We start from the raw sequence: 13,459 nt of genomic DNA, 5'->3' as shown, positions 1-13,459 counted from the left end.
GCGCCGGGGCGAGCGCCGCCGGGATGGGGGCAGGGGGCGCGGGACGGGGGCGTAGGGGCGGGCCCGGCAGGACCTCGCCGGAGGGGGACGATGGCGGGGGCGGCGCGGGAGGGCGGCAGCGGCGGCGGGGCGGGCGGCAGCGGCGGCGCGCGCGCAGGGAAACGCGAGGGCGGGTGGGAGAGGAGTGAGGAGGGGGTGGGGTTGGGCCGGCCCATTCTGGGCCTTTAGGTTAAAAGATTTGCCGAGTGCCAGGCCCAGCGGCACTCGGCAAATGGTTTTTTTATTTTTTATTTTTTAAATTCTTTGCCGAGTGCCCTGTGATGTGGCACTCGGCAAAGGCTTCTTTGCCGAGTGCCAAGGTTGGCACTCGGCAAATTAAATTTTTTTGTTTTTTCGCCCCATTTTTTTCTAGGGCCTTGCTACAGTAATTAAACCTCCATTTCAAAATTTGGGACAATTTTGAGTTTTTTACTATTATTCGGCTTTTAGGCATCCGACATCACAACTTGCTCCAAACTTTCTCAATTTTTTACCACGGCCTCCACATGCGATAACAAGACACCTCGACAAGTTTCGTGATTTTCGGACTTCGTTTGGATTTTATATAATTTAAATACACTTTTTCCGCAAAGTACATCGTCATGTTACGACAACAAGATGCTCGTAATTTCATGCGAGTTCCTGGATACGGCCTCAACATACGCCAAACATCATGAATACCATTTTTTGAATGACCAAATTCCATTATTTCATGTACATGCAGTTCAAATTTGAAATAGTCGAAAAAATTCAACGAAACAAAAATAATTAAGGAAATATAGTAAAAAAACTCAAAATTGTCCCAACTTTTGAAATGGAGTTTTAATTACTGTAGCAAGGACCCAGAAAAAAAATGGGGCGAGAAAAACAAAAACAAAAAATTAATTTGTTCAGCAAAGAAGCCTTTGCCGAGTGCCAGGTCACAGGGCACTCGGCAAAGAATTTTTTTTAAAAAAAATAAAAAACCCTTTGCCGAGTGCCTAATGGCGGGGCACTCGGCAAAGGCTGACGGTAGGTGGCCGCCGTCACGCCGGCCACCTTTGCCGACGGCTAAATTTTGCCGAGTGCCCGGCACTCGGCAAAGATTTTTTTGCCGACGGCCAATCTTTGCTGAGCGCCCGGCACTCGGCAAAGGAAAATTTTTGCGACGGCTAAAGTTTGTCGAGTGTCCGGCTCTCGGTAAAGGCAGATTTGCCGACGGCCTATCTTTGCCGAGTGCCGCTGGGTCCGGCTCTCGGCAAAGATTGCCTTTGCCGAGTGCCTAACAGAAAGCGCTCGGCAAAGCTTTTTGCACTTGGCAAATCAGCCGTGTCCTGTAGTGTGTCCCTGTCTAGACCGGCCTTCAGTTGGTTTTCATGACTTGAACCCAACTCGATCACTGGATGGGCCGATCTGGAGAACAAGTCCACGCATACTTCTATAGTGGGACAGAAGAGAAGAAGATTACAGATCTTCTTCTATAGTAGGATCATAATCAGTTACATGCATGGTACTCCATTACAAGTATTTCATAATCAACTAAAATGTTGTGGCATCATAATGTGTTGCCTCCTTCTTGCATTCTTGTATGGTGCTCCATTATAAGCAAAGCAACTTGGATTGGGGGTTGTCAAAAACGCGTCTAGAATCCCCAGCAGATTATCTTCGCTTTCTATCTACTTTCATAATGGAGGACGACCTAATGTCTTTGGTCCAAACATTTATATAATTAAACTGATGACTACGTACTCCACTACTAAAATCTCCTGTGTGTTCACCATGACTATATATATGCACAATGCAAGCTACTCTAGTAACTACTCCATAAGCCTCATCAGCTAATTAAGAGCGCATGCGTGCATAATACTGCTTTCTGAAAGAAAACAGAGCTAGCTACCTCTTGGCTCTTGCTAAGCGCGTCATCCTAGCTAACATGATGGCCTCGACGTCTTCTTACACCAATCCACCACTGATAAACGCCTTGTCCCTCGTTGTTATCATGTGCTGCGCCACAAATTTGGCACACGCGGCGATGGCGGGCGGCCGCCATGAGGCCTCTTCTCCGGTGGTGGCCGACGGGGACGACGTCGCCCACGACAGGGCGATGAGGGCGCGGTACGAGAGGTGGGTGGCGAAGCACGGGCGCACGTACAAGGACCACGCCGAGAAGGCGCGGCGCTACGAGGTGTTCAGGTCCAACGCCGAGTTCGTCGACTCCTACAACGCGGCAGCTGTGGCGGCGCGGGGCAAGAGCAGCAGGTCGAGGCCGCGGCTGGCGACTAACAAGTTCTCCGACCTCACCGGCGAGGAATTTGAGGCCATGTACCTTAACGACAACGTCGGCAAAGTCGGACGGCTCATCAGTAAGCGCTTCAATGGCAGCATACCGGGGTTCATGTACGGGAGCCTCTCGGAGTCGGACGTTCCGGCCAGCAGGAACTGGACAGCCATGGGCGCCGTCACCGCTGTCAAGGACCAAACCGATCAGTGTGGTGAGGACTGAGGAGCTCTCTCTCCATACATATAGCTAGCTATAGCTAGCAATTTCCGTTCGTAATAATCGTCTTATTAGCATGTTCGTAACAATCTTTCTGCATGCATGCATGCAATGTAAACATGCATCAGCGTCTTGCTGGGCGTTCTCCGCAGTGGCGGCCGTGGAGGGCATCCACGCGATCAGGACCGGCAACCTGGTCTCCCTCTCGGAGCAGCAGCTGCTGGACTGCTCCACCGGAAGGAAGAACCGCGGCTGCAACAAGGGCGACATGGAGGAGGCCTTCCTGTACATCGCCGGGCAAGATCATCGCCGTCGTCGGAACCACAGCCGCGTCGTCCCCTCGGCCACCAGCGGTGTGTTCTGGAACGGCGGGCTCAGCGAGGAGTCGGCCTACCCGTACCTAGCCGTGCAGAGCACCTGCAGCGCGTTGACGAAGCCGGCCGTCGCCGCCATCCGGGGCTTCCAGTACGTGCCCGCCAACAACGAGAGCGCGCTCCGGCTGGCCGTCTCCAGGCAGCCTGTGTCTGTGGCGCTCGACGCCAGGAGCAGGGCTTTCCAGCACTACTCGAGTGGAGTCTATGGCGCGGCTGGCGTCGTCAGGTGTAAGAATAGTAGCCTCAACCATGCGCTCACCGCGGTGGGGTACGGCACGGATGAGCACGGCACTAGGTATTGGTTGATGAAGAACTCCTGGGGAACCGGCTGGGGCGAGGGGGGCTATGTCAAGATCGCAAGGGACGTGGCGACCGATGCAGCAGGCGTTTGCGGCCTCGCTGTGCAGGCCTCCTATCCCGTCGCCTGAATGCCTGATTGATGATGATGATCACATATATGAAATCCCATTGGGCATGGGGCTAGACTATCCCTAGTCAATGCATAGACGCCCACCAACAAGGATAATAATTAAAAAAAAGACCAAAAATGTCATTACTCTGATACGGCCCCAAATTAACTTAAAGGTGTATTTTTCTTTTTAATTAACACAAACTGAAGTTGTTGGTGGCACTATCGAAATGATTTGTAGAGATACCTCTGTCTCTAGAAATCAACGATTTGTAAAGATGACAGGACCGTCCCTAAAAATCAAATTTCAGAAATCAGAAGTAGGAAAAAACATTTTTTTTGAATGTGGGGAAACCCAACAGAAGTCAAATGGTTACGTGATTATATCTCACAAAACACGCATACATGCGGCCGTGGGGGCTCAAAATCGCAATTTCCAGCATTGCGCGTACCTCTCCCAACCACTTCCACCCTAAAGTCACTTGTGACTAAAGTCTAGATACGTTATATTTACTTTATTGGATTTTTAAATAATTTTTAAAGACCTCAAATGAATTCAAATGAAAAAGGCTTCAATTGAAAAGTTATAGATATTGCAATACAACTTTGTTTTTTTGTTGTTTCTCTATCCGAGGTCGTTTAAAAATTTTGAATTCCAATATGTGAGGACTTCAAATTAATTTTTGGGACCATAGATTATTTGAAATAAAAAGTTTCTCAATTGCGATGTTTTATATCTTTTCAAGATCTGTTACTTTGGTTTTCATCATTTATCCATATGATGTCGTTTGAAAAATAAAAAAAAATGAATTTTAAATGTGAGAACTTCAAACAGAATTTGTGGGATTTCAATGATTTCGTATGAGAAAATTGTCAACTACAAGGTTGTAGATCTCTTCGACATATACAACTTTAATAAAGTTTCTCTTCATCTAACTTCATTGGTAAAGGCTATGAATTTTACTATATGATGCACGTATTTTTAGAGACGATTGTACATCCATTCTCCTCAAAATTTTGATTTTTATAGGTAGACCGGCTTGGGAACCCTTTTTTTAGAGGCGGGTTTTGATGATAGAGTCGACTCTACTAAAAAAAGCCTCCATTACTAAAAATCAATTGTGTAGTAGTGAATACTTGTATAGGGTATCTCTTGTAATATATATATATATATATATATATATATATATATATCTCTGTTTTTCGTTCCTTGTCTTGGTCAACCATGCCCTCTTCCTAGTCAGCCCTCCACTCTCCTTACCAGTCAACTGCCAGAAGCTCGCCCCTTTACTCCCTGATCTCCTCAACCATAATAAAGTGCCACCTTAGCCACAACCCTGTTACATTATTGTGCTACTCATTCCTAATATCTGAGCCACCGTTCTGGAAAGGGGATGTCTAATATCTGAGCCACCCTTCTGGAAAGGGGATGTCTGTCTAGATTTGAGTCTTTTGAGGGTTGTTGACACATTTGTTTGGCCCCAATGATATTAATCCAACGGTGCCTACTACCTTTTTCTGTTGCGATGAGCTCACTGTCATGCAACTCATACCTCCCCGCTGCTAGAAACCTGCCATCTCCACAACCCTCTCCCATCACGCTCACGGGGCAGCCTTAGCAGTGACACCACCCAACTAGAATCCTCCACACCTCAAACAGTCTAAGCCTATCGTGGCATTGCAGCCCTACCCACTAATCGTTGCATCCATCAGACTATCCTGGCACTGACAACCTTCACATAATCTTATGCTCTTCAGTGAAAAGCCCACACGAAAAAGCCGCCCTCTAAATTCTAAACCCTGACCAAACTAGTTGAGAGTTTGAATCACACAAAAACCAAACGACCGAGAGCTCGACGTTGAGGGTCATTCAACATTTTGCTTGGAAAAAGCTGTAGTTGTAGCCCTGTTTTGTACATAGCGCGTGGATGCCACCCATGGTAAGTTGTGTCATCCCTTCTCCCTATGATGCCACACCTGCCCTCCATAATCTCCCTTTTGATACATATTGTGCATTGAAGATCATCCTTGTATTTTGTCAATCCATCAATGTTTCTCACAAAGCAAACAAGCTATTGGCCATGAGTTCCAAGGCCATGCCACCTCCATCACTTCAAGAAATGTTGTGGTGTTGTAAACCTACAAGGACCCATTTGTACCTCAGCTTCTTGTGTTGAGGCACTTAGCGACACTTTCTCTATATCATAGGCGTGCCTCTATTCGCCATTCCGTGGGATCATGTATCTTTTCACTAAGGTGTACCTTGGTCATCGTCATTTGTAGGAGCTCGCCGGGTTTCGTCTTGGTGGAAAGCGGGGGCACGACAAAGGCGAGGATGCTTCCTTTGTCCCTCCCTCGGCCGAGAGCAAAGAGGGGATGGAAGGAGCCGGTGGTCAGAAGCGAGGATGGTCCGGTCTAGGTGCCCCCCCCGCCCCCACTCAAGAATGCAACTTGGCGTTAGCTGGGGACGGTGTAACTATATGACCGGATTGCCCTTGGACTTGTGGAATATGCCGCGAATTTGGAAAAGGTACGGGGGCAATACTGTCCTCTATAATGGCCGCTGGAGCCTATAAATACTGCCCTCAAGCGGCATTGATGGGAAGGATGAATAGTGATATTTTGCACCCCCATACTCCTTTCGCTTGCTCTTATTTCACGATTCCTGTTCCCATCTGGGCCTATGTTTGTTCATCAACCAGCGGGTGTTTGAAGATTCCGGTCTACAACAACAATTACTAAGTTCCGCCCTACAAATCTGGGATAGATCGACACATATTTGGTAACTTTCTAAGATTCAGCAAAAGGCTTTCGTGGAATGAAGTTGGATCTATTCACTTTCTTATATATTGAGAAGATAATAAGGAGTGTCTCGAATTGATCCTGAAAGATTTGTTCTACTGTTTCAGCTTCAAACCCAAGCAACTACTCTTCAAAAGTTTCATAAACCTTCTCAATGGCAAGGTTTCTTGATCGTCTCATCTTATTTATTACAAGCTGGTGGTCAAACATGCCAGATCCACAATGCAGCTGTTGTGAGCATAAAGAAGCCACAGGTTCAACTCCTACTGTTGTACCTGTTGGTTTTTGCCACATCACTCCTACCAACATTGATGATGATGATGACGCTGCTTCTTCCCCTCACTACATGGAACCACCAAGAGGTGAATAATGCATGATTCCTTACTCGCATAATTAGTAGTTTCTTAAGCTATAATGATTGTTGTTTATTAATTAAGAACTTCGTGATTCTTTTAGCTTCTATTTGTGGCACATCCCTCACTTTTGTTACACCGCGGAAAAATCTTAGAGATATAATAGTTTTCCTTAGTTGCTATTGTGTCACTAGTGCCAACACAAATCTAAGAGATACAAAGCTGGCATGTGAATAGCACTACTAATAGATGGGCCCTACTTGTGGTAGGACATAACTAATAGTTATCATACTGCCAAACAATCTTAGAGATAGAAAGTTGTTGCCTGGTTGTCATTGCCTCACTACTGAATAATCATAGAGATAGAAAGATGATTTTGAAACTTTACTTGTAGATGGACTCAGTGGCACAACTCATTGATATCACACTGCCAAATAATCTCAGATAGACAGCTATTTCATAAATGCTACTAGTAAATGTGCCTTACTTGCATTGTCACCTAATAGCATTGTAGTTTTACTAGTAGAGAACTAGAAAATCTTAGAGATAGAAAGCTAGTATTTGAATGCTACCAGTAGATGGGCCCATTCATAAAAAAAGCACATAATTCATTGTCATGGAACTACCTATCTTAAAGATAGAAAGCATCTTTATATTAATTAAGAAGAATAAAAAATTAGGAGACACCCTTACAATGCCCCTAGAAAATCTTAGAGATAGAAAAGTTGGTATTTGATTGTTACTAGTAGATGGGCCCACTCATAAAGGCACATAATTCATTATCGTGGAACTACCTATCTTAAAGATAGAAAACATCTTTATATCAGGAAGAATAAAAAATTAGTTTAGAAACCTTACAATGCGCCTCCCTCTCCACTCACACACACAAGGCAAGGTTTCATTAAGGTACCTCATAATCTTAGAGATAAAAAGTTGGTATCTAAATGTGACTAGTATTAGTTTTCAATCCCTAAGATCGTTTGCCATAGCAAAGCGATGATAATTAAATAGCACATTTCATCTCTAAGATTGTCTGAGTTATAAAGTACCTAGCTTTGTATCTTAAAGATTGTGTTTCATAAGACACTGAGAACCAAGCAACATCTTTCTATCTGTAAGATTGTTTGTCTGTGTCTGTGGATCACTGCCAAACAATGTTATAGATATAAAATTATTAGGCAAACGTTATTAGTAGATGGGCCCCACTCTTAGCGGCACATACTTACAACTATTACCCTATTAAACAATTTAGTGAAACATAGAAAGCTACTGCTTTGCTATTGCATCACTGCCCAACAACCTTAGAGATAGAAAGCTTCGAAGTCTTAACATTATATGGGTGTGGGCCCACTTGCAGTGGCACATCTTGTGGACAGACTCAGTCTGGAGAGAGAGAGAGAGAGAGAGAGAGAGAGAGAGAGAGAGAGGGAGGGAGGGAGGGAGGGAGGGAGGGAGAGCAATGAGATGAAGTGCATGATTTTGAGAGCAAGAATTAGTTTCTGTTACTGCAGCCCCCAAGGCCTATAAATCGAGCACCTTCCTGGCTTGCTTTGACACACTTGTGGATCTGAGAGAATTTTGTAGCATTCAGTAGCATTCTCAATGGGGAATTTTCCCTTGATGCTTTGCCTATTTCTCAAAGCATTTTGTAGTATCGTCAGCATGCTGGTTTGGTGAACATTGATATGCAGCTCTCTTGCGTGTTCGAGAATCGAGATGGTTTTTGGTGAGCATTTCCTGCTGTGATTTTGTTGGTTTTTGGGGTCTCTTGTGTAGGTGAATTCATCAGCATTGAGGGTTTATTGTCCTCTCTGGATAGGATACCCTGATTAAGTTCTTGATCATTCATTAACATGTTTTCGCAATTTCAGTTTCATGTTTGAGGAAGGTTAGGATTGTTTTGCAACCCTTCCGGATTGTTGTGCATCTGAAAGTTTGCATAGCTTTGTGGGAAAAGAATGGCTCTTTATTTTTTCTGAGGAATGAATTCCTCTTGCATCTGATGCTCTAGGGACATAACTCACTAAAGCTTGCAACTTTACTGCTGTCCTACCTGACTAAACTTCCCTATGGAATAAATGCTGAAGCTGTTTTCTTTTCCTGCTTTGGTTGGTGTTGATCATCGTGGACATAGCAGAGGAGGTGTCTCCCATGGAGATGGCTAACATGAAGCCAGAGGAGATTACCCACCCTCCCATCATGGATCAGCTGGCTGGAATGGAGTACTGTATAGACTCCAACCCATCCTGGGGTAAGTACTCAGGTGTCTAAGCTTGCATGATTCATTCATCTAGCTGTGTTATGTCTTTATGGCACTAAATCTCTGTAATCTGTTTGATGGCGCAGGAGGGTGTATTATGCTGGGTTTCCAGCATTTCATCCTTTGCTTGGGGACGGCAGTGATCATCCCCACCTTGCTGGTTCCCCTCATGGGAGGAAATGCCGTAAGAATCCTTTCATTGTTCAACTTTGTCACTGAATAGATGATGCGCTATCTGATTGTTTTGTGTATATTGGTGTAATGGTATTTATCTCCAAACAGAATTTGAAAATTGAATGGTTAGATTGGATTCTAGTTTATCAATGTCATTTGAAAGCAAAAAGAGTTGTCTTTGAAATCGTCATGTCCAGTGTAAATGTGTAATAACTGGTATTGGTAGTGTTATTATTTTCATTTCACATGCACTTCAGTACATATATATCTGGTAGTACTTAGTGTTAGAGAACTGATAGCTTTTATGTTTAAAACTAATATATCTCCTGTTGTGTTCACACTAGTGTATGACTTGCATGTGTCCAGAATTCTTCTTTTTGGATAATGACCTCTTTATGTACTGTTTTTCAGTGATAGAATATATCCTGAATGTTTGTCCGTTTGTTTGCTTCCAGCATGACAAGGCAATTGTGGTACAGACAGTGCTGTTTGTGACTGGCATAAATACACTGCTGCAAACTCTGTTTGGAACTCGCCTGCCTACGGTTATTGGTGGATCATATGCATTTGTAATCCCAGTCATATCAATAATCAGTGATCCCTCGCTGATGCAAATTGCTGATGACCACACAGTAAGCATGCAATGTTTACTTTCTTCTAACTAATTAGTGTATTAGTATTCATCTCACATGTTTTCTCTTGTTGCAGAGGTTCAAAGTAGCCATGAGAGCCATACAGGGGGCCCAGATAATATCCTCCTGCATTCAGATAGTGCTTGGCTACAGCCAGTTGTGGGGGATATGCTGCAGGTACAGACGAGTCATTCATTCAGTTGATGTGTCATGTGATCTAATGTTCAAATACTCGTCTGTCCCTGTCATATACTACTAATTCTGTCGTCATAGGGAAATAGTCACTGTTCCTTTGTATGTGCAACTTTTGGCTTTATAGTTCATATTTGTTGACATTGGGGCTATTTGACCGATCAGTAGGTTATTCGCTGTTATTTATACTAGCACTGGGCCTTTGATGATCTACTTTGGGTTCTCAATTTAAGAAGTGGGCATCACTTTCAGGAAAAGTGATGGGATATGGCAGCAACCTTCGGACTGACGATAGGAATCTTAAAATGTTGTTTTGATATCACTGTTGCAGGTTCTTCAGCCCACTTGGGATGGTTCCAGTTGTTGCACTATTAGGGATTGGCCTTTTTGAGAGAGGATTCCCAGTGGTAAAAGATCTTACTAGTACTATTTCTTTGCTGAGTCATCATGTTGTTAACACTGACAATTTGCTCTTATCCTTTCGAATAATATATTTGATGTCTCAGATTGCAACCTGCGTGGAAATCGGTCTTCCGATGCTCGTCCTGTTTGTTGCACTTTCACAATATCTGAAGCATGTACAAATGTGCCATTTCCCAATATTCGAGAGGTTCTCAGTGCTAATCTCCATAGCACTGGTTTGGTTATATGCCCAAATCCTCACTGTCAGTGGAGCATACAAGCATAGTCCGGTGCTCACTCAGCTCAACTGCCGAACTGACCGTGCCAATCTCATCACAACTGCACCATGGTCTGTAGACTGATGCCTCCTCCCACTGTTCTATATATTTTCATCTCATCATTTCACACTTATGGAATTTATGTACTTGTCTGAACATTTTCTCAGGATTAGGCTTCCATATCCGCTGCAGTGGGGTCTGCCCACTTTCAGCGCAGACCATTCATTTGGTATGATGGCTGCTGTGGTGGTGTCCTTGATAGACGTAATTAACACAATAACACTCCATTGTCCATGGTACCATGTAATGTTCAGTTAGTTGACATCATGCTGATCTGATTTGTCTGAAAAATATTTTGAGCATTGCAGTCTACGGCAGCATTTCAGGCTGCTGCCCGTTTGGCAAGCGCGACGCCTCCACCGCCATTTGTCTTGAGCAGGGGCATTGGATGCCAGGTTAGTTAGTTCTTGCCATGTGCTAGCTTGGAAACAATGACAAAAAATATTTAGCTGGAAATTCCTCCGTTGAGAAGAAGATTATTATTTATTTTCTCCTCTTTCTTGTGACGTAAATATGTGAAAAATCAGGGAATCGGGCTGCTGTTCGACGGGTTATTTGGTACTGTGAGCGGCTCTACCGTCTCTGTGTGAGTGTTTCTGCTTCTTTGTCACGCCAAGTTTGCATGAACCAATTTTCCAGTGTCATGCCAATGCCATGCTCTTGTGTATATTACTTTACTTTGCCCAACTCAGGGAGAACGTCGGTCTCTTATGATCAACAAGGATTGGCAGCAGAAGAGTAATCCAGATTTCTGCTGTTTTCATGATCTTCTTCTCCATCCTAGGTAGAATATTATTTCCAGCACAGTAAATAAAACGATACTGTATCAAGCTTTACTTTCTCTGTTGTTGAACACATGTTATGTTATATGATCTTTTAGGGCGATTCGGAGCATTGTTCGCTTCGATTCCATTCACACTGTTTGCTGCCATGTACTGCGTGTTGTTTGGCTATGTTGGTACGTACTTTCTTTACTTGCAGATGTCAAAAGGAAATTTTTATGTCTCCATAGTTTGTTACTGCCTTTGCTACTTCACCAGATTTCAGCTCTCCAAAAAAAAAAAGAGCTGCTGCCTTACTTAATTGAGCGGCAGAGCTCCTACCTTTTTATTAAAAAAAAAAAAATCAGCTCTCCAAAGTCCAAACCAACCCCTTTGTTTTGGTGTTGTCAGGTGCTGTGGGGCTCTCCTTTATGCAGTTCACAAACATGAACTCGACGCGCATCCTCTTCGTCCTCGGCATCTCACTCTACCTTGGCATCTCCATCCCGAACTACTTCCACCAGTTCACGACGAGCTATCACCGTGAACCGGCGCACACTAGAGCTGGATGGGTATGTGATCACTGATCCTTCTCCCAGCTTAGCTGAAAACTTTGATCTCTGAAGTCTGAACTAGACCTTAACCGTTTTTGTGCATGCGACATGCAGTTCAACGACCTCATCAACACCGTCTTCTCGTCGCCGGCCACCGTCGGGTTCATCGTCTCGATGGTGCTGGACAACACCCTGCAGGCGAGGAACAGAGACAGGGACCGTGGGATGCCATGGTGGGCGAGGTTTCGGACGTTCCGCTGCGACAGCCGGACTGTGGAGTTCTACAATCTGCCGTTCAGTCTCAACCGCTTCTTCCCGGCTTCGTGAGTCAACAGTAGGATTCTAGTGAAAGACTGAAGCCAACCGTAGAGTGAGTCTAGCCAACAGTATCATTGTAACTATGGTTTGGCTTCCATAGATATTAGAGAAGAAGAGGAGTTAGGGCTAGTGGAGGCAGAAGAAGGCATTGTACTCCCTCGGTTTTAAATTAGAAGACGTTTTGGCTTTTCTACGTACTTTGTCGGAATGGAGAGCATACATGATAAGAAACTGCTGTCGTATCTGTTGGGATGTTCCTTCATTCAAGCTGGGGTGGCTGTGCTTGTGTACATACTTCGTTTGGTTGTCGGAAATGAGCAATGAGAATCGATTATATATTTCGGGTTCACTTTCTTGCTCTTGCGTAATTTTTTTCGGTTATGAATTATGAAAGCATTTAAAAAGCACTGTTTACATGAAGAGAGAGCCGCATTTTTTAGTATTCAACACTCAAGCAATAATCCCTTTTTTTATGGAAATGGTCTAAGTATTACTTCGTTATAGATAATCAGGTGGGCTCATTTAGCAGCTCAATGTCGTATTGTCATGGAACTAAAAAGTCATGTGCTCATGTACCAATTTTAATATGGGTAGAACATCCATGTATCACAGTGGCTGCGGTTGCTAAATGTGTTACTGATTTGGTGACTAGTGAAATGCACTCCCTAACGTATTTAGGGGGGTTTTTGGTTTGAGAAACAAGTGATATAGTGTAGCATTAGTTCATTATTCTTATTTGGTGCAATCACTCCACTGCTTATTATACTCGTACTAATAATTAGCGTGTGAGAATGAGGTAATCATGAATTAACTTATTCCATTATGCAAATCAAACAGAAAAGTGAGAAATGGGAAGATGAGGAACAACTTCATTCCTCAAACCAAACGTCCTATAAAAGTTTGAACAATGATTTTATTTTATTTATTTACAATATAGAATTCTACAATGCTCTTAAAAGTAGTTGATACAGCAAACTTAATCACGTGTTCTTTACATTGGAGTAATTAAATAAATCTTATAAGATCTGAAGCAAAAAAAAGGGGGGGGCTAAAATATCCGACCTGCCGGATTCGAACCAGCGACCTAAGGATTGATCTGCACCAACTACAGTCCTCCGCTCTACCAACTGAGCTAAGGTCGGTTTGTGAAAAATGCTACTCGCATTTGTAATATACTGATGACGTGTTTGTTTATTAAGTACTTCAGTGCTCTACTGAGAATACAAGTTTTCATTAACTTAGATCATGGAGCTCCTAGTTTCCTCGTATCGTTGTTACCCTAGTTGTTTCTGAATTAAACTACTACCATGTAAAATGCTGCCAACAATTATTTTATTGGTCAAACTTTGTAGGTACCTCGCACGTAAATTTATAC

The 13,459-nt window shown here is 43.8% G+C and overlaps 1 protein-coding gene, 1 non-coding gene and 1 pseudogene across 2 annotated transcripts; 2 read left to right on the top strand and 1 right to left on the bottom strand.

Annotated features, from left to right (window-relative positions):
- Positions 1-1,865: 1,865 nt before the first annotated feature.
- LOC136506017 (senescence-specific cysteine protease SAG39-like) lies at positions 1,866-3,501 on the top strand. Its single transcript, XM_066501144.1, has 2 exons — positions 1,866-2,510; positions 2,644-3,501. The coding sequence occupies exons 1-2, from the start codon at positions 1,952-1,954 to the stop codon at positions 3,315-3,317; spliced, it is 1,233 nt and encodes a 410-aa protein (XP_066357241.1). The 5' UTR covers positions 1,866-1,951; the 3' UTR covers positions 3,318-3,501.
- A 5,081-nt stretch (positions 3,502-8,582) lies between these two features.
- On the top strand, positions 8,583-12,314 carry LOC136504781 (nucleobase-ascorbate transporter 2-like; annotated as a pseudogene).
- An 826-nt stretch (positions 12,315-13,140) lies between these two features.
- TRNAY-GUA (transfer RNA tyrosine (anticodon GUA)) lies at positions 13,141-13,226 on the bottom strand. Its single transcript is given in 2 exon segments — positions 13,141-13,176; positions 13,190-13,226. It is a non-coding gene; the product is annotated as a tRNA-Tyr (tRNA).
- Between the last annotated feature and the right edge of the window lie 233 nt (positions 13,227-13,459).

The sequence above is a fragment of the Miscanthus floridulus genome, chromosome 14, assembly GCF_019320115.1.
Source record: "Miscanthus floridulus cultivar M001 chromosome 14, ASM1932011v1, whole genome shotgun sequence".
Lineage (NCBI taxonomy): Eukaryota > Viridiplantae > Streptophyta > Magnoliopsida > Poales > Poaceae > Miscanthus > Miscanthus floridulus.
The sequence above is the reverse complement of the archived record's forward strand: the minus strand, read 5'-3'. Positions and strand labels throughout refer to the sequence as shown.

What these genes read in the sequence shown, in the direction of transcription:
- LOC136506017 (XM_066501144.1), top strand. Translation starts at nt 1,952, where the DNA reads ATGATGGCCTCGACGTCTTCTTACACCAATCCACCACTGATAAACGCC. An exon ending in GGACCAAACCGATCAGTGTG is followed by an intron (nt 2,511 to 2,643) that starts GTGAGGACTGAG and finishes AACATGCATCAG; the next exon opens with CGTCTTGCTGGGCGTTCTCC.